Below are 20,695 nucleotides of genomic sequence, written 5' to 3' on the forward strand. Positions count from 1 at the left end.
AATAAAAAGAGCAGCAAGGTGGCACAGTGGGTAGCACAATCACCTCACAGCAAGAAGGTCACTGGTTCGAGCCCAGGCTGGGTTAGTTGGCATTTCTGTGTGAAGTTTGCATGTTCTCCCTGTCTTCGAGTGGGTTTCGGGTGAATTGGATAAGCTAAATTGGCCGTAGCGTATGTGAATGTGTGCAAGAGTATGTGGGTGTTTCCTAGTGTTGGGTTGCGGCTGGAATAAAATATGTGCTGGATAAGTTGTTGGTTCATTCCACTGTGGTGACCCCTGATTAATAAAAGGACTAAGCCGAAAAGAAATGAATGAATAATAATCAATAATAATAATATTAATAATAATAATAATAAGCAATATATTTAACAATAAACACGTTAGGATTTATTTACAACTATCTAGAATTCAGTTTACATCTATGTGTGTGTGTGTGTGTGTGTGTGTGTGTGTGTGTGGTGTTTAAAAGTGCATCACTCATGATTTTATTGGTCACCTCTCCCTACATATTGCCAAAGTGTACATAGCAGGGGAAAAAAGTCAGTATAAAAATATTGATGAAAATAATAATAACTATAATATAATGTAGAATAATATAGAAAGCAATGTATACAGAATACATATTAAACAATAAAACACATACATATCTATGTATATAAAACATAATGCAGAGGTGTTCTCTCTTTACCTCTTTGTTTGTGGCATTTATGAAAAGAATGGGCTACTAGATCAGCAGTGGGTCTTCACCTAGTAGAATTCGTCATATTTCATTGTCATTTAGTGACTGGAATTGAGGAATATTCTGGATTATTTGGTTGTAAAGTGACTTTCGCGATGCAGTATATTCATATTTCTCTCTCTCTCTCTCTCTCTCTCCCTCTCTCTCTCTCTCTCTCTCTCTCTCTCTCTCTCTCTCTCTCTCTCTCTCTCTATCTGCCTGGCTTGCTTTATTGGTAAAAAACAAACCTTTTGTGTTCACTAACACAGTAACACACACTTATGTATAGCACTTGACAAATCCCTCAATAATTCTCATACAGCATCTCAGGGGACTCGGTTACTTGTAGCACATTGTCACATAAAAGATTACAGATGGATGAAAGACATGAGCAGTCTGAAATACACAAGCAACTTAAAAAAACAAGAGACACGATTGAATCTGTTATCATCTCTGTTGTGCTTAATTACTGTTTTAATTTGCATACTGATAAATGTATTGCATGTATCAGTCAGGAACATCCAGAGCTTCTTGGAAGAATATTTTAGATTAGAGGAAATTGACTTCCCATGGAAATGTCAGTGACTTGTTTTGGTCTGTCACAGTTCTAGAAAAGCAGTGGTTGTGTAGCTTCAGGATAAGAAGAACATTTCACCATGAAAACAAAAATGTTTGATGACTTTTAAAGGAGTTCCCCTTCCCTTTTGACTCTTCATTTCGAAAGCTCTGGCTGACATTTATTTAAAAAAAACACTCTGTAAAGGTGAAGCGTGTCATTCATGCGCTGCTGCAGGCAATAAAGAGTTTTGGTTTTTTAAACATAAAGTTAAAGTCAAAATTCTTAGCCCTTCTGAATTATTAGCCCCTCTGTTTATGTTTTTCTCCAATTTTTGTTTAACAGATAGTTTTTTCAACACATAATACTAAAGATTAAATAATATGATGGTGATCTTATTTAGACTAAGCATGGCTCCTGATAGATTTCTTTTGTATGAAGCAAAAAGGAGGGATGATGATTAAACTCGACCGTGTGTCAAGTCTAAGACAACAGATAGTTCTATAAAACATCTTTTGTATTCTAAAAAACTGTCCATAGAATTTAATTCTAATGAAATTTATATTTATGCAAAAGATTTCCTACATGATCTTAGCAAATCACTCCAGTTGTGTCTTTACATTGTTTTTTAGTTACATTTAGGATTCATTTCTGTTATTTATTTAGAATAATAATTGTATAGTAGTAGTAGTAGTAATAATAATAGTAATAATAATAATAATAATAATAATAATAATAATAATAATTTTATTTATTTATTTGTAATAAATATTTTTGTATATTTATCAAAAAACAATAATATATTGTTTGGGGGTTTGAGGAGGTCCGTGTCCCAGTAGAGCTTGTATTAGTGACCTTAAAATGATTTAAAAAAAAATGTAACTGCTTTTATTCTAGCCGAAATAAAACAGATAAGACTTTCTCTAGAATGAGAAAAATATTATAGGAAATACTGTGATAAATTTCTTCCTCTGTTAAACATCATTTGGGAAATACTTCAAAAAGAAATAAAAATAAAAAGAGGGCTAGTATTTTTCTCAAATATGTTTTTATTAAACATGTAAAATATGAAACTTGTAGTACAAATAGTTTTTTACCTTTTACATTTTTTAGACAACAAGCGAACAAAACCTGTCACACATATGTACATTTAGTTCTATAAACATATATCAATGATAATAAAATAAGACTAATAAATAATAATATTAAGTAAAACATATTTTACTCTTATATATTAAAGGAAAGAAAAGGAAAAAGAAAATTGAAAAGAAAAAAAAAAAATAACAAGGAAAGGTTCTACTCTTTTAAAATAACTGAATGCTCCATCTTCTTTATGTGAACATACACAAAACAGGTTGCCAAGTGTGAAAAAACATATCAGTACAACCTCTTACAGTATATCATATTTTTTCTAAGGTCAGGTGGTGTAGAAGTTCCATAAGACATTGCTTAAAGGTTCGAGAAAAATTTTCCTTCCATTTGAGCAATATTATCCTCCTACAGGCTGACTGCGGAGTTGATAAATCAATGTAGAGAAAATGCCCTTAAGATGTATTAAAAAATGTTCAATGCTATTTTGCAAGGTATTAAATTTTATATCATTTTGGATTATGCAATGTATAGTTGTATGCTAAAGTTTGCCTGAATTAAATCTGCGAATATCAGGATGCTGTGTAGTTTATGAAATCAGTAAAATCCTGCTAAATTGTGACATCATGCTGCTTTGTTTACAACAGTAACCAAGGCAAAACCATTATTTCTCCAGTTCTATAGGCGCCAACCTGCTGAATTAGCTAGATTTAATAGATTTTTATTCAGTATATAAATAATGTTTTAGTTTTAGATTAGTTTCTTATATTAATATTTAGTAAATATACCGTAAGTTAAAATCTCACCAGTTTTTCCGGTTGAAACCTAAAGGGGGTTATAAGGTCTTAAAATGTTGGAAAGAGTCTTAATAAAGCTCTTAAAAGGTATTAAATCTCACTCTCTGGTTCCTGTATATACTCTGTTCTAGATAAAAGCATAGCAAAGGCAGTCACATTTATCTTGCTTTTATTTAAAACATAAGGACTGTGGTATGATACCAAATATTGAAATTATGGCCTGAGGCTCTATATAGGTATTTAATGCTAGCTGCCAGATATCCTTTAATTTTGAACAAGCCCAAAACACATGAGATTGTGTAGCTGGCTCAATATTACATCTGTCACAATTAGGCTCTATATTCGGATTCAATTTGGCGAGTCTCAGTTTGGACCAATGTAATCTGTTTACTACTTCAAAATGTATAACTCTGTGTTTTAAACAAATTGAAGATGAGTGAATATTGTCTAAAACAGATTGCCACATGTCTTCTGAGTTCTATCTCCAGTTCCACCTCCCATTTTCTTTTTAATTGCACTTAGGGGTTCCAGATTAGGGCTAACAATTTTGACTGTAGATTTCCACCAAAGTAAGGCCATTCAGGGTCAACTTGAATTTTTTTCCTTTTGAAATAATATTGATCTTTCTTTTCTTGGTCTCTCAGGGTTATAAATGTGACCCCGATGCCAGGCGACCTTCCGAGGGAAAACACAGATGATGTTGTACAGGACGAGCACCTCAGTGACCAGGAAAACGCCCCTCCAATTCCCTCTGGACGGCCAGCCGATGGCAGCCAGTTGCCCACAGATGCAGACGGATGGGAGGAGACAGACTTTAACCGCAACAAACTCAGGATTAACCTTGGAAAGGTGCCAGTGAACACAGTCCACTTAAATGCCATCACACACATTTAAAAGCTAATGAAAACATTCAATCCATGTACAGTTTTATAAATTACTCTGGTTGTATGTTTTAGGGAGGTCAAGAAGAGGACGGTAGCCGGGGTGTGTGTCCTGTGTCACCACAAAGGGGAGGTTTGGACTCTCCAGTGATGCAGGTTCACTCACTCAGGTACCGACGGGTCAACAGCCCTGAATCTGATCGCATGTCTGCTGCTGATGGACGGGACGGTTACGGTCAACGGTGGGTCGCAGCTTTACTCTTAATATTTGTTTTATTCTGTAAAGGTTTGACAACATGTTTTTTTTTATTTGCTGTGATTTACTGTCAGGGTTATTCCTCTAATTATTTATTTCTTAATTCATCTGAAGTGACGTGATCACTCATTTTGGCAATGCTAGAAACTGGTCATGATTTACATCCTTTTCGACGCAGAGTGTGTTCCGCCATAAACAATATTGACTATCCGATGTCTTGATAAAAACATATTTTATCAGTAAAGTAAGTTAATGGAGGATTTTCGGTGAATATTATAGCTAGTCAGTGGAGCTCGCTAATGCACGTCTATCCTCACCGCCTATATCACCTGATTGTCCAATACAGTTCAATATCTCTTCTTTCCACAATTCTAGTTTTATCCAGCATAATGCAGCAAAACATGCTTCAATCATTTACATTAAACTCGGAAAAACGTCATCGATAGTTCAGAGAATGAAACATAAATTATAATTCACCCTGACACAACACAATAAATTCCTAATTCCAGCATTTTTAAGTGTTCAGTGTTATTTAATATAATAATAGTTAGTTTAAATGACCTTGTACCATGTATAGTTGACCTATAAATAATCAACAATAAACAATTTCCTCCCTTAATGTCTCTTCTCTCAGCTCTCGAATGGACATTCTGGGTTCTCCTTCTCGGCATGTTTACTCCTCTCAGCCCGCTCAGATGCTCTCAGTGGACGGTTGCAGAGGCCGCAATGAAGCCTCCGCGTCGGTGGACCAGGAAGCCCACAGCAATGCCTTCATCCGCTCAGTCCCGCTCGCAGAAGAAGAGGACTTTGACAGCAAAGAGTGGGTGATCATAGACAAGGAAATGGAGCTCAGAGACTTCCACCACCTTCCAGGAGCCGAACCCACGACTTCCGGCACCACGGATGAGGAGCCGGAGGAATTGCGCCCTCTGGAGGAAGGAGATGATCGGAGGAGACACAGAGGGAACGATCCATCTGTCAGAACCAAAACGTCCCATGGAGAACGGACTACACGAGGGATGCTGCCGCTGACAGAGGAGGAGACGTCTAGGAGGAGTGGGAAAGGCCAGTCCACGTCAATGGAGAGCCCTGCGCAGTCACCCTGTCACTCGCTGCCCTCTGGACGGCCCCGACGGAGAGATGCAGATAACAACGGACCTCAGAGACAGGTAAGGTTATCCTTTCTAACACGCTCTGACATGCTAATGCTGAAGATGGAGTGGGTGAGGTTGAAAATAGTTTGATGGTGGTAAAGAGATCATGAGGTCCTAGTAAAAGAGGTAATTTGATAACAGATGTTTTTTTTTTCGCAGAGGTCTTTTAGTGCGGTTGCTGTGTTTATAAGCTTGTAAAGATGATTAATGGTCTGGATAAGATTAATGTTAATTCAATAAATTAAATCAGGAGAAGGATATTTATTGTTCATGAATTAGAACTTATCAGCTGCGGACTGGATTTATCTGCTTATAATGACATTAAAGATGATGGACCCTTTTCACAAGACTGTTATGATGTGTGTAATGATCATCAACATCTTAAATCCTTTAATATTTAAATTGTTTTAAAACACATGTATATTTATATGTATTTATGAATGTATTATATCATCTTTGCGTCAAATTACAAAAAACAAATTACCACTTGTGCAAGATGTTTGAAATGCAGCATCTATGTACAGGATAGTACATTTGATAGTAAAAACAAAACAGTAAAATCTTCGCTCTTCTGGCTTCAGTTATCCGTCTCACAGATTTTTTTCCTTTTCTGAAAATTCAATTCAATTCACCTTTATTTGTATAGCGCTTTTACAGTGTAGATTGTGTCAAAGCAGTTTCACATAAAAGCTCTTAGTAAATTTGAACAGCGTAGTTCAGTTTTTAGTGTTTAAATTCAGTTCAGTTTAGCTCAGTTCAGTGTGGTTTAAAATCATTACTGAGAGTCCAAACACTGAAGAGCAAATCCAACGATGCGCAGCTCTACAGATCCCAAACCATGCAAGCCAGTGGCGATAAGAGGGAAAAAAAGCTTCACTTAATAACACTATTGTAAAGTTTTTCTTTTATTATTTCAGGGGAAAAAAATAATAAATAAATATTTGTTAAGTTTTACCCAACATTGACAACTTCTGCTACTGAAAAACCCGAAAATGTGAAAAGGGTCCATGATGTAAGATGGCAGGAACACTGTACATTTTTTATATTATGGTGTATCTTGCTGTTAATATTTACACTGTTAAAGTTATTTGCTGTCTTGATTTTTTTTATTTTTTTTGTTCTTTTTAAGTTAAATAAATTAACTTTTCTATGCCATTTCCACTTAGATTCAATTAAAGTGAAAGTGAAGCACTCAGTCAAGTTTATATTATTTTGTAAATTGATTTCAACTTTAATGAAAATATATATAGCAAGCTTGATTAATGTAACCATTTTGAAGAAAACAGCATGTTTTATTATAGCTTTTGGAGCTAGGGCGCCGCCATCTTGGAATATCGCTGTGTCTGACGTCTGACGTTCCCAAAGCTGAAAAGATACAGTGGAAGTAAAGGACTGAACACGGAGATAGGACAGCCTTATTTAATCCAATGCGTGAAATGCTTCACTTTCACTTTAAACTTACTTAAAAGGATAATTCACCCAAAAATGAAAATGTGCTCACTATTTACTCTCCCTTAAGTGGTTCCAAATCTTAAGAAATTTCTTTATTCTGTTTGACGCCAAAGAAGATATTTAAAAGAATGTTGTAACCATTCACTTCTGTATTAGGAAAAAACAAATTCTGTGGAAGTCAATGGTTACAGGATTTCATCTTTCTTCAAAATATCTAATATATAACAGAAGAAAGAAACACAAACAGGTTTGGAACAAGAAAAGTGTGAGTAAATGATAGAAATTTTTTTATTTTTGGGTGAACTGTCCCTTTAAAACATCCATTTGAATCTTGTTGAACCTCAAAAATACTTTGTAACTTGTTTTAATCAGGTAAAGTAGCAAAAACATGGTCATGACTTAAAGAAAATATCAACAGTTGTTTGCAATATTTGTTTCTTGAGCACCAAATCAGCCTGTTAGAAGGATTTCTGAAAGATCACGCTACCCTAAACACTGGGCTGCTAAAAAAATCATCTTTTCCATCACATCATTAAATAACATTTTATTATATAAATTAGAAAACAAAATGGTAATATTTCACAATAATTATGTTTTTATTGTAGAATTGGCTAAATGAATGTACCCTTGGTGAGCAGAATAAGTATATATATATATATATATATATAAATATAAAGTGTACAATATAACTAAACCTGTAATCCTCTTTGGAGATCTTTCTATCCTCTTTTGAATGTGGTGTCTGATCTTCTCATCCACCACACACAGAGAATGACCTAAATCTTGGATTTCTTGTACCTTAAAAATAAATCCACTTTCCACTTGTTCCAAGAGTGAATATGAAATACAGCCTTCTTTCAAAGACTCGTGCAGGAGTGCAAGTCCCTTTTATATCACCTCTCTGTCTTAAAATCCAACTTTTAATCAGTAGCAAGCTTTATGGTAGGCTGGTGTTGTCTCACTCCACTTTTTGCAGGGTGTGTGATTATATCTCTCTTCTCTCTCCGTCTGTCACTCTCTCTTCAGTTCACTGTGTCTGACACACAGACTCATGCCTCATCTCTTCTTTTCTTACCATCAAGCATTTGGTTTTCACATGATTTGCTAAAAATGTGATAATTCTTCTTTCTTCGTGTTTGGTATTATTTTGGAAACCTGTTATTAGCAGAAGTTGAGCTTTACAGTAAAGAGATTCTCTAATACTCTAAGGTCATGTACTGTACACCAGTGTATCTTAACCACATTCCTGGAGGACCTCCTGCACTGCATGTTTTGGATGTCTTTGTCTGTCACACCCATAACGGATCTTTCAGTCTCTGCTAACAAGATGATGATCTGGTGTGTTTGGTTTAAGAGACACGAATTTGCATACTTCCATACTATGTAGTATGCTAAAATCAGTATTCGAGCCGAGTAGTATGTCCGAATTCACAGAATTCGAAAATCAGTAGGCGAGAAGTACCCGGATGACCTACTACTTCCGGCGAGATTCTAAAATGCACATCCGATGCACGCTGCGCTATCCCATGATGCACCCTGAGAGTATTCATAAATAGGAGTGAAGCAACGCATCTCACGCGAGTAGTACATGTGATTATGACAAAATGGCGGATGTTCATACTCTATAGAACGTACTTTTCTAACCGTCGAGTAGTACGTTAAAATTCAAATACACTACCTACTGAGTAGTTGGAGATTTCGGACGCAGCCATGGAAAATGTGCAGAAATGGTGGTTCTTCAGGAATGTGGTTGAGAAACACTGCTGTACACACTGCATATCAAATGCATATCATAGATTAAAATGTAATATCTAAATAAGCATTTACTACAGTCTCACAATATGGAAGTTATAATAGCAGCATTTACTTACTATAGACAAGACATCAAACATATGGAATTGCCATGTGCCATTATGATAGCCTTTATTCTCATTAAATCCACATTGTGTGTACTGAACAGATAATAATAATACTTTACTGAGGTTTGTTTTTCATATTTAGGGCACAAGAAAGAGAATTGGATGAATAGAAAAATCCGAATTGGATTAGAAACCAGCAGCCACTGACATCCATAGTAGGACACAAAATATTTCAGACAAGGGCGTAGAATTAGCATGGACGGAGGGGACGTGTGCCCACCAATATCCACCAATTACTGAAATATCCCTACCAATAATTGAATCGACTTCAAAATAAAGTAATGCTCCGTCAACTCTTAACCTACACGGGCACGAGTCAAGTTCGCTTCTAGTTCACTATAATACTATTAACCAAGCCAGTGCAATTGATTAAAATTTAGTTTGGATTTTGGCCTCAATGATTATGAAAAACAATAATCGGGATAAAGCAGTAAGTTGCGTCACACACCTCTCTAAATTTCTCTACATTCATACTCCTCAAAGCAGTAAAATCATGTAAATTGACTCTTGCTGAATACGACGTGAGTGTTATTTGTATTATTAAGTGTTTATTTTATGTTATTAAGTACTTTAATCATGTTTTTAAAAGTGTGAAACAGAATTTGTGCTGTTCAATGCATGCGCTCTAGGGATGTATTTCCCCACCAATGTCAAGAGCAAATCTACGCCCTTGATTTCAGAACTCAATGGCTGGTTTCAGGAATCCAGCAATGACTGATTTTAATAAATTAATAAATTAATTAGTTAATTTATTTTTTGGGTAAACTGTCCCTTTAATTTTTTTAAAGCGAATTATGTTGTCACTCCTATATATACTGTAAATGCTGTATTCCACTATTCCTTTATGTTATCCTAAAACAAATCGATTAAGTTAACTTTTAGTAGTATAGTTTTTTACAAATTTAAGTGGATTAAACATATAACAGTTAAGTTGTCGCAAAAAAAAACCACATTATATTTGTGTTGTTTCAACTCATATTACATAAGTAGTTTGAACAAGCAGCAAAAATCATTTTTAAAGTTTTCAACCAAACTTACTTTGAACAAAATGGGCTTGAATGGAAAGTGAATTGACAACTTTAATTTATGGTGGCTGCGGTGTTTATGGTTAAAGTCTTGATAGGATACAGCTGCAGATACGCATATCAATATAGCATCATTTTTTTATGTCACTATAACAATAATTCAGATTTTTACAGTACTGTGATGGTTGTGTTTAGGGTTAGGGTGGGGATAGATTTTAATAAAATACAATTTATTGGGTAATTTGATAAATAACATTAATAATACTCTGTACAACTACTGTTTTTACATTACTGTGACGGTTGGGTTTAGGGTTAGGGTAGGGGTAGATGTTAATAAAATCCAATAAATGGGAAATTTAATAAATAATATAAACAATTCTCATCAACTTCCAGCCTCAACCATATCTGATCTAGCAACAATCGTGTTTATGAAGGCCAGATTTCTTTTCTTTTTTCCTTACAAGATTTTCTTTTACACCTTCAAAAATATTAAATAAGTAAACTAGTTCTGAGAAGCCATAGAAGACATTTGCTAATGGGTTTTCAGTGCTACATCAATCTTTTCATGTTTACACACATAAGCACACACAAACACACACCAAAAAATGTTGTTTAACCTGTCTTTGACTGTTGTTGAAAACGATCGGTCTACTGCTGAGTGTTTCTACAAATTTTGGCATTCTTGCCTTTTAGGATGCTCAGCACTAAACCGCTCGGTGAAAGAAAATCTGCACTGATTCACATTAAACTTCATATTTTAATGTTTGTCATCCCTCATGATGATCCAAAAGAAAATGTGTGAAAAGACCTCCAGCCGCTCTCTTTACCACTAGGGTGAGCCAGATGACACTCAGTAGACCAGCACTTTGAAAAGCTAGCCAGTCAATAGTATTTCTCTCAGAGGAACTAAAGCAGAACGCAAAATACAAAAAAAAAGTGTAATATATTTTTTCGGGGGAATTTTTGCCAAATGATGTTTGGAAAAACCTGCCCCTTGCCATTTGTTTTTCCTGCAAACAGTCACAGCCTTTCAAGCTGAACTGAGATTGCTGGATTATTGTCTCTTTTGTATGTTAGCCAAAACATCGAAAAAGCAAAAGGATGCTCGTTTTCCCAGCAGTCTTCACCTTTTTAATGCCCACACTGCCTTTTCGCTCAAAATCACGTATGATTTCACCCATGAAGAAAATACCAAGGCTGCCGCTGGAGCCACAAAAGAAGAGCGAAAGAGGTGTCTGCGGTAAGCACAGTTTAGGCTAGTCCCTTTTGTACCTGTTTGATGAACTTGCTCATTGTTTTTTCCTCCTTTAATTTCCGTTTGTCATCATCTTACCCATTTTTATCCATGTGTGTTTGTGTGTGTGTATGCCTGACGAGTCATTTTTACTTAAGTTGACGTTTTTTTTAATACCACAATCGGCAAAATGGTCAAAAAGTAGCCTTTAGTCTGGAATCTCTCGACTCATTGTCTTGTACATGGACACATACGACACTTTTTTTTTTCTTTCCAGAGGTGGATCCGCATCAAAAGAACAGCCTCTGTGGAATAAAGAGGCTCTCAATGTTGGCCGCCCAACCAAATAGAAAATCCCCAAAATATCAATAGCTATCCCTTTAGCTTTGTCTCTTGTGAATAAACGTGTTTCCAGGCAACCCATTGTAGGTCTGTGTAACTTAAAGAGAGAGCGTTTCCTCTCTTTTCCTCTGAGTGTTGGGCGTTCTCCTCACTGCATGCGACTGGGGAAGATGCCTTAAATGTCACAAATACAAATCCTCCGTAAAAGCTTGTAAGTTTCAAAGCACGCTCTTTCTGCTTTTATTTCAGCTGGATGAGGACAGGTCGCATTCTGGACCGCGCTCCAACCAGCTTCGCCGTCTCGCTTCGTATGTCTTCTCGTCTTCTACGTTGGAGACAGAGCAGTACCCGTCGTCCTTCATCCAGAGAAGCCGGTCTGCCGAAAGCAGTCCAGCTCACGGTAACTTTCGCTCGGGCTCCAGACGTCACGCTCCCCTGCAGCCGCCTGGATCTCCACGCAGCAGGCACTCCATGCTCAACGTGTCCCGTCTGCAGATCCAGCAGATGCTGGCCAAACTGATGAACAAGAACAGCTGAGGAAAGCTGATGTTATAGTCTCTTCTCACACACTGATTCGAAAGACGTGTTTTTTTAAGGACGATAAATTATTTGTTTATTTTTTTGGAGAAAAGATGTGATCTTTTCTGATGCAATAAACTTTTCGGGAGCTGTAAGAACGGAATGGGAATGCACGCTGCTTGTTATGAACAGGCGCTTTAGTCATTTCAGTCACTCCGTGGGGAAAATTCAAAGACTGTATTAAAAAATCAAGTCCTAATCAGACATGATGCAGCATGATTTCTTTCATAGGACATTGAAGAAGTTTTGTTTTAGCTTAAACTGAGGTCTTTGGCCAATTAGTCAAAATCGAGAGCGAATAACATATATAAAAAGGCAAAAAAAGAATAATACCTGTGGCGCCTGATGATACATCGAGGTCTTATGAAGTGAAACAATCCATCTGTACAAGAGACTGAACATTATTACCTTTAATCAAAAGCTTTGGTGTGTTCATACACTGTATAAAATGCAGGGTTACACACAATTCATTTATGTTGTCCCAACATGACTGGATTCAGTGAATGGAACAAATTTAAGTAGACTGAACATAAAACAATTAAGTTGTCCCAAAAATCTCAATAATTGTATTGTTGCAGCTCATTTTTAATAAGTAGTTTGAATAAGCAGCAAAAATTACATCACTTTGTTAACATTCTTAGATCTTAATGTGCCACAAGTATTAATTTTGTTTTGCCTCTATATGTTTTTTGGGTTTTATTTGACTGTCAAAGTGACTTTCATTTTATGAATGATCAAAGACAGCAGTTTTATAGATAAAATCTTCATTAATGTTATTCTGAATTAAAAAAAGTTATCCATATCTAATTTAACAGCAATGTTTTGTGTGAAATTTACTAGAGAATAATCCATTGTCACATTCAGTATGGCTATAAGATCACAAAGAAATAATTTCAAACTCACATTAATTGACACAAATTAAAGCACAATCACTATCTGAAACTGTCAGCATCACAGTTTGATGGTGCAGTAATAGAAACTGATTCTTAATCAGAAAGTCCTGCACTGTAAAAATTGATTAGTTGAATTTACGGTAACACTTTAGTTTAAGTCACAATTCACGGTGTTAATAAACCATTAACTAACACTACTAGCTTAATAAACTACTAATTCGCTGTTTATTAATAGATAGTAAGGTAGAAGTTGAGTTTTTGGTAGGATTAGGAGTGCAGAATGAGATTGTACTTTATAACTACTAATGAACCGTTAATATCTTAATAATCGGCACACTGTAAAAAATGTAATGACAAAAAGTCTAGACAACAAATATATTTATGTTGCTTTAACTTATCTAAAAAAATTTATCAGGTTTTATCTAAGTTTTGTTTTTAAGTCATGCAAAGTTTAACTTTATTTTTAGTCTATTGATTGATGTAAGTTGAGATGACTAGAAAAGTTCATTTGATTCAACAAAAAAAATTAAGGCAGAAAGAATCTTTTTACAATGCAGATAATAAGCAAGTAATTAATAGCATGAATTGTGACCTAAACTAAAGTGTCACCGAATTTACCGAACAAACCTGTTTCCTTAAAAGCGACAAGTTGACTTTACTTCAAAAAACGAGTAAACCTGTTTTAAATTGAAAGTGTTAAATTGACTTAATTTTTATAATTAAGGTCACAAACGTTATTTTATTACTTAGTTTTTTTTAAGTAACGCCAACTAATTGTTTTAAAAGCAATCTGCTTGTTAAGTGTGTCATCACGCGAAGCAGCTTCTGAGTCCAAGCGCTATGTCAAACTGTATGGGGAGGCTCAACAAATACTAATAATAAACGTTTACAAAGCGATGTAATACTTTCGAAAATCATAATCGCAATATATATATATATATCAATGCATGATATCATATGGCCAGAAAGGGGTTAATTTTTTGTAAATTGTTAAAATATTGGTGTCTGAGACTGTTGTGTACACCATGATTTAAAATAAAATTCACTTTAATTTGTGATAGGACTAAAAAGTGGTCATAAACGAATATTTTCTCAATTTAAATGAGTAGCGGCATGGACCCGGAAACAGTATTTTATATGTCATGACTTAACAAGCAGATGAGTTTACTCACTTTTTAAAACAATGTCTACTAATCACTTTTTACAAACATTTTGACTGTGATTATCAGCACTAAACAGTAAAGCTATTCAAGTGAGCCGCTATTCACGTGAGCCAGGTCACTCGCCAGATGTTGCTTTTACAGCTGGTTAGAACAAAAACTCAATGTAATCATGCGTCACATCACGTCTGGGTAGGACACCATTTGTTTTCTGCAGTTGTTTGTGTATCTCGGTTGCATGTGTGTTGCATTTTTGTCACCCTGATTTAATATGCAAGTTATGTCATTGACTTTCATGCAAAAAAAAACAACAACATTCATAATACTATTACAATTTTTTTACATAAAAAATTAATTGCCAATAGTATTGTATCACTTTCTGAGCCATCATTCATGTTGCATAATGTTCCTTACATACACAGGCTTTCAATGTTACAAAAAAAGTAGTAGTTTTCTGTGCTCTAAAGGTGCTTTGCCTCACAAAGGAGATGTTATGCAAGCTGAATGAAAGTGTTTTAAGTGTAAAAAAGGCAATTATAGGAGCAAAAGGGAATAATATGTCTATGCTTTTATAACCAATGGAGTGGCAAGATGGAGTCTGATTATCTAAGCTAAATATGAGCCACAGTCATTGAGCAAATGAAATTTTAGGACTTACCTTTGTTTATCTGCCACTTTTTGCAATGATTATAGCCATAGAGTAAGCAAAAGCAAAAAAATAATAATAATTAAAGCAGTTTCCATGATATGGTGTCTTTTATGTGTTCTGTAATAAGCTTCCATATCTTATTTAATCATATATTTATGTGCGTAGAGCTTCTAATGCACCATGTAAGCATTATATCTCATCGAATACCTCCTAGTTAGAATTGGGTTGGATGCACATGTTTAGTGTTGTATGTTATTGAGTAGCAGAAATATGTGTGCGCGATTGCGGTAGGGTCTTATGAGTACTGTTTCTCACTATTGCACTTTAAAAAAATAAAAAGACACCGAATTGGAGCCATAGCTGTATTGTTGGCGAACAAAAAAAGCGAGTGATTGCAATAAGATGTGAATTGATGGTTTCAAGATTGAGACGAGATTGAGTGTTTAATTAATTCACCCGTGTTTCTGAAAATAAGGGCATATTCTAGAAAACCTTATGTATATTCGTAGAAGATTTAATAGCACTTTTGTTGAATAATCTTCATGTTGATGAGGGCTTCGGTTTAGGCTTGAACATAAGTTGCGTTGTGGTAGCAGGCAGAGATTTTTGGCAATATGAGATAATAAGCATGATTTATGAAAGTTGGATCATTTATTTATTCTTGTCTCTTAAAATGCTCAATAATTGTTTAAAAATTATTTATTTGTGCTATAATTTCTTTCTTTATGTAATTTTATACATATATATATGTATATATATATATATATATATATATATATATATATATATATATATATATATATATATATATATATATATATGTATATATATATATATATATATATATATATATATATATATATATATATATATATATATATATGTATGTATGTATGTATGTATGTATGTATGTATGTATGTATGTATGTATGTATGTATGTATGTATGTATGTATATACAGTGCATCCGGAAAGGATTCATAGCACTTTACTTTTTCCACATGTTTTTATGTTACAGCTGTATTCAATTTATTTATTTTCTCAAAATCCTCCACACAATACCCCATAATGACAATGTGAAAAAGATTTTTTTAAATTGTTGCAAATTTATTACAAATAAAAAAAGCTGAAAAATCACATCTACATAAGTATTCACAGCCTTTGCTCAATACGTTGTTGATGCACCTTTGGCAGCAATTACAGCCTCAAGTCTTTTTGAATATGATGCCACAAGCTTGGCACACCTGTATTTGGGAATTTTTGCCCATTCCTCTTTGCAGTACCTCTCAAGCTCTAGCAGGTTGGATGGGAAGTGACGGTGTACAGCCGTTTTCAGATCTCTCCAGAGATGTTCAATAGGATTTAGGTCTGGGCTCTGGCTGGGCCAATCAAAGACATTCACTGAGTTGTTGTGAAGCCACTCCATTGACATTTTGGTGGCGTGCTTTGGGTCATTGTCCTGCTGGAAGATGAACCGTCGCCCCAGTCTGAGGTCAAGACGACTCTGAAGCAGGTTTTCATTCAGGATGTCTCTGTACATTGCTGCATTCATCTTTCCCTCTATCCTGACTAGTCTTCCAGTTCCTGCTGCTGAAAAACATCCCCACAGCATGATGCTGCCACCACCATGCTTTACTGTATGCTTTACAGGCGGGGAGTGGCTTCCGTCTGGCCACTCTACTATGCAGGCCTGATTGGTGGATTACTGCACAGATGCTTGTCCTTCTGTAAAGTACTCCTCTCTCTACAGAAGAACACTGGAGCTCAGACAGAGTGATCATCGGGTTATTAATCACCTCCCTGAGTAAGGCCCTTCTCCCGGATCACGCAGCTTAGATGGCCGGCCAGCTCTAGGAAGAGTCCTGGTGGTTCCAAACATCCTCCACTTATGGATGATGGAGGCAACAGTGCTCATTGGAACTTTCAGAGCAGCAGAAATTTTTCTGTAACCTTCCCCGGCCTTGTGCCTCGAGACAATCCTGTCTCGGTCTACAGACAATTCCTTTGTCTTCATGCTTGGTTTGTGCTTTTGACATCAACCCTGGGACTTTATATAGACGGGTATATACCTTTTCAAATCATGTCCAATCAACTGAATTTACCACAGGTGAACTCCAATTAAGCTGCTAAAACATCTCAAGAATGATCAGTGGAAACAGAATGTACCTGAGCTCAATTTAGAGCTCCAGGGCAAAAGCTGTGAATACTTATGTACATGTGATTTTTCAGCTTTTTTACTTTTAATAAATTTGCAATAATTTCAAAAAATCTTTTTTCACATTGTCATTATGGGGTATTATGTGGAGAATTTTGAGGAAATAAATTTATCTAATCCATTTGGCATTAAGGCTGTAACAAAAAAATGTGGAAAAAGTGAAGCGCTATGAATACTTTCCGGATGCACTGTAATTAATTATAATTTTTTACAACACAAAGAAGTGTTTTAAAACAGAAAGCAATTAAAATGATTGAAGTGTATTATTAAATCAATTTCGGAGTGTGTACTGCACCTTTCCGCGATCACAGTGAGTGAATAATAATTGTACTAGGACAAAATGAAGAACGTATCGTTTTCGATTGGATTTTGAATATATTTCTGGTACTGTCACAGTCATGGCTTCACACATGAATGTACTGTTTATATACCCAAACAGGCTGCTAACTCTTGCACTTGTTTTGCACATCTGCTTCTGCCTGGTTTACATCAATGTTTAAGCAGTGATTTAACAGAAACGTAATTAACGATGCAAGAAAAGTCAGTATTTTTGAGACTGTCCTGGTCTGTTGACCAGGAAGTGCTGGAAGGACAAACTTAAAACTTTGTTTTTGCATGACTACCAAAAGAAGTCGGTCAATGAAAGTAAATGAAAATGTACGACAATTTTGTGTATGCCTTTATGTTTTCCTTGTATATTGACTACTGATTTGCTTACAAATCGATCGACTTGATGTCAAAAATATGAATTGATGATATTCTAAATATTGGATTGACAAATAAATTAGCATTGAAGCATAGTAGAGAGAACAGCACTTCTTGTCTCTCTTCCATACTTGTGCTTTTTAGATCTCCCATTACAAAATGTTAGCATGTCCCATGTTTCGTTTCGTTTGGATTTGCTTTTAGCTCATATATACTGTTTACAATTATTTTCAAAGGCCTTCTAGTTCTAGTTTATCTCTACATGAAGAAAATCTGCATGTGATGCTTTGAAATACCAAAAAGAAAGTAATTTACACCCCACTAAACTGCTTTTATGGTTTTCAGTACTTATGCTCTTTACACAATGCCTTTGTCACAACAAAACCTTTTTATATGAAGGAAATGCTGTATTATAGCTGTAATGTGCATGTTGTATGATATATTGTTGATTGCAGGGTCATTCTATGTAATCTATGTAGGGAGATCTGATGGATCAAGGACATTTTGAGCAAAATCGTGGCTGCAGAGAGCGAAAAGTTTCACAATGAACTGTTATGTTGATACTGATACAGTTGAAAAGCAACAATGTTAACCAGAACAACATATATGCTCTTACAAGAGCTAATACAAGCACCAACTGTTGTCAATATTTAAATGTATTCAATATATTTCCAATGAAAAACAGCTATGTGTCACTTTGGGTAATAGCAGTAGTGTCAAAGATGAGTTGCAGAAATTTTATTTTTTATTTTGTGTAACCAGGCAAGTCACCTAAAAACAAGATTTTTCATTTACAGTGACGGTCTGGTATCGCTATGTAATGTAAATGGGCTATGATCTGTTAGATTGATGTACTATAGGCATATTACCTTTTCTATCACAATATCACTGTACAGTATGCTTGTAAGATTTCCAAGTAAAGCATGTATTTTAAAGGTTTTTTTTAATTAAAGGATATACTATGTACATACATATCCAAGAAAGAGACATCGAAATCAATCCTGTATACATAAAAAAGCATGTTATCTGGTTGGTTTTAGTCTGTATGTATTGTATAGAAAAACTGTATGTTGGGATACACTTGGAGGGGGGAGGGGAGGGAGCAAAATATGACTGGCTGCTGTAATATGGAAAATTCTTTAACACATTTTTGTGCCTTTTTTATGTATGTAATCTAGACAATCTTGAAAAGCTTGTGTACAATTTAAACAAAATTAAAGTTTGAGAAAAAATACATAAATGCATTGAGTGGTTGTATAGCAATGGTTTCAAATATAGAAATGAATAAAATGCTTTATTAAAGCTTGCAGGACCTTAGTTCTGAAGTAATATTCTCATATCGTAAAGTAAGTGTGGTCTTCAAAATGTCTTTTTTCTCATAGTTTTTCCAAAATCGTAGGTGCACCACACATCATACAAACAATCTGGGATAGCATTACGTCCCATTCACACGGGGCGTCAACGTCATTGCTTCCTATTCACTTTGAATAGGTGACGTCAAGTGCTGCCGAACTGAATTGAGGGTCTGTCGGCGCTGTTTCAGCGGCGTTGCTCACTGCAGAAGTTGGGACTTTTTCAACTTTTCAAGCGCAAACGGAAGCATCAGCCAATCAGATCTCTGTATGCAAATACCCCAATTCAGACAGTAGCTGATTGCAGACTAATTTCATTGGCTGACACTGCTATGACAATCGCGTCAGTCCCAACTTCAGACACGCCCTCTGTCAAGCTTTGACGCTGAAGCATGGGATGTTATGCAATCTTAAGCGTGCTTCACAAAGGTGAGTGGGCTTGACAAGTCACCTGTAGGAAACATTCTTTGCTACACTCTCAGAAATAAAAGTACATGAGCTGTCACTGGGGTGGTACCTTTTCAAAAGATACAAATTTGTACCTAAAAGGTCCATAATAATACCTCAAGGGTACCTAAAAAATAACAATATTAGTACCTAAAAGTACAAAAGTGTTCCTCTTAAAATTTGTAGGTACTAATATATACTTTTGAGGTACCAATATGGACCCTTCAAGTACAAATGTGTACCTTTTAAAAAGGTACCACCCCAGTGACAGCTCGCATACCTTTATTACTGAGCGTGTATTCCTTTCTATATGCATCAGACATTTCCTAACAACACTTAATTAATAGACTCAATAAAAAAGCCTGCTAAACGAACTTAGGGTGCTTTCATACTTGGTCCGAATGCCTGGTCCGAACCCAAGTTTGATTGTCCCCCCTTGGTTGGATTGTGTTCACACAGTCTTTTTTCCTTCTGAACCTCGGTACGCTTGAGTCATCAAGCTGCTGTTGTGTATAGCTGTTGCTAGGTGATTGCCATGAAAGCAAAGCTCCAAAATGGAGACGTATGCATATCACAGTCATTCTGCTTTTACTGAATCTTTTGGTTTTGTTACCAAAACTAAAATACAGAGAGACACTTGCATCTATCTGCCACAAAAAAAAAAAACAAAAAAAAAAATTGTTAACGTTCAGAACATCATGCGATGTCTGCAGAAGTCAGCAGACAAGCAGACATTATCACTGTTTGCACTGGGTCAGTCCCTCTTGTCGCCAAGGTAGCTGATACACAGACATACAGACATGAATGAACGTTATAAAAACTAAAGTTTGTTGTACAGTTGGCGGTTCACTTTTGTTATTTTTACGATTGCATTCATATCAGAAGTGAACAGGACCAGAGTTCGCATGAACCGTATCCCAGACCACCTCTTTCAGGCGGACTAGGGTACAGTTCGTGGGTGCGCACCCGAGTTTAGAAGACAGCGTTCACACTAGCTAAACGTAACATACTCTGACGTCAAACAAACCCGGGTGCGGATCAATAGACCTAGTGTGAAAGCACCCTTAGAGTGCATTCCAAATGAGATATTTCAGGGGTACTTTGAAGTGAAAACAATCATGGTCACCATACTGAAGTGTCATTCCAAACTTATGTGCTCAAAACTGGCCACTTCAAAAGGCCCTATGGAATGAAATGATTTCGAAGGAGACAACTGATCAATCCTTTGATGAACCTTTATGCAGGGAAGTTGTTTGGTGTCACAAAATGCATT

The 20,695-nt window shown here is 35.7% G+C and overlaps 1 protein-coding gene across 2 annotated transcripts in view; it reads left to right on the forward strand.

Moving 5' to 3' along the window:
- Positions 1 to 20,695, forward strand: part of ttbk1a (tau tubulin kinase 1a) — a 54,504-nt gene that overhangs the window by 28,609 nt on the left and 5,200 nt on the right. For both annotated transcript variants that reach the window (XM_056468221.1, XM_056468222.1), the window contains exons 11-13: positions 3,805 to 4,009; positions 4,117 to 4,283; positions 4,932 to 5,466. In XM_056468221.1, coding sequence (XP_056324196.1) covers positions 3,805 to 4,009; positions 4,117 to 4,283; positions 4,932 to 5,466 — 907 coding nt within the window. The remainder of the gene's footprint in view (positions 1 to 3,804; positions 4,010 to 4,116; positions 4,284 to 4,931; positions 5,467 to 20,695) is intronic.

Source organism: Danio aesculapii, chromosome 11 (assembly GCF_903798145.1).
Source record: "Danio aesculapii chromosome 11, fDanAes4.1, whole genome shotgun sequence".
In the NCBI taxonomy this organism is placed as follows: Eukaryota; Metazoa; Chordata; class Actinopteri; order Cypriniformes; family Danionidae; genus Danio; species Danio aesculapii.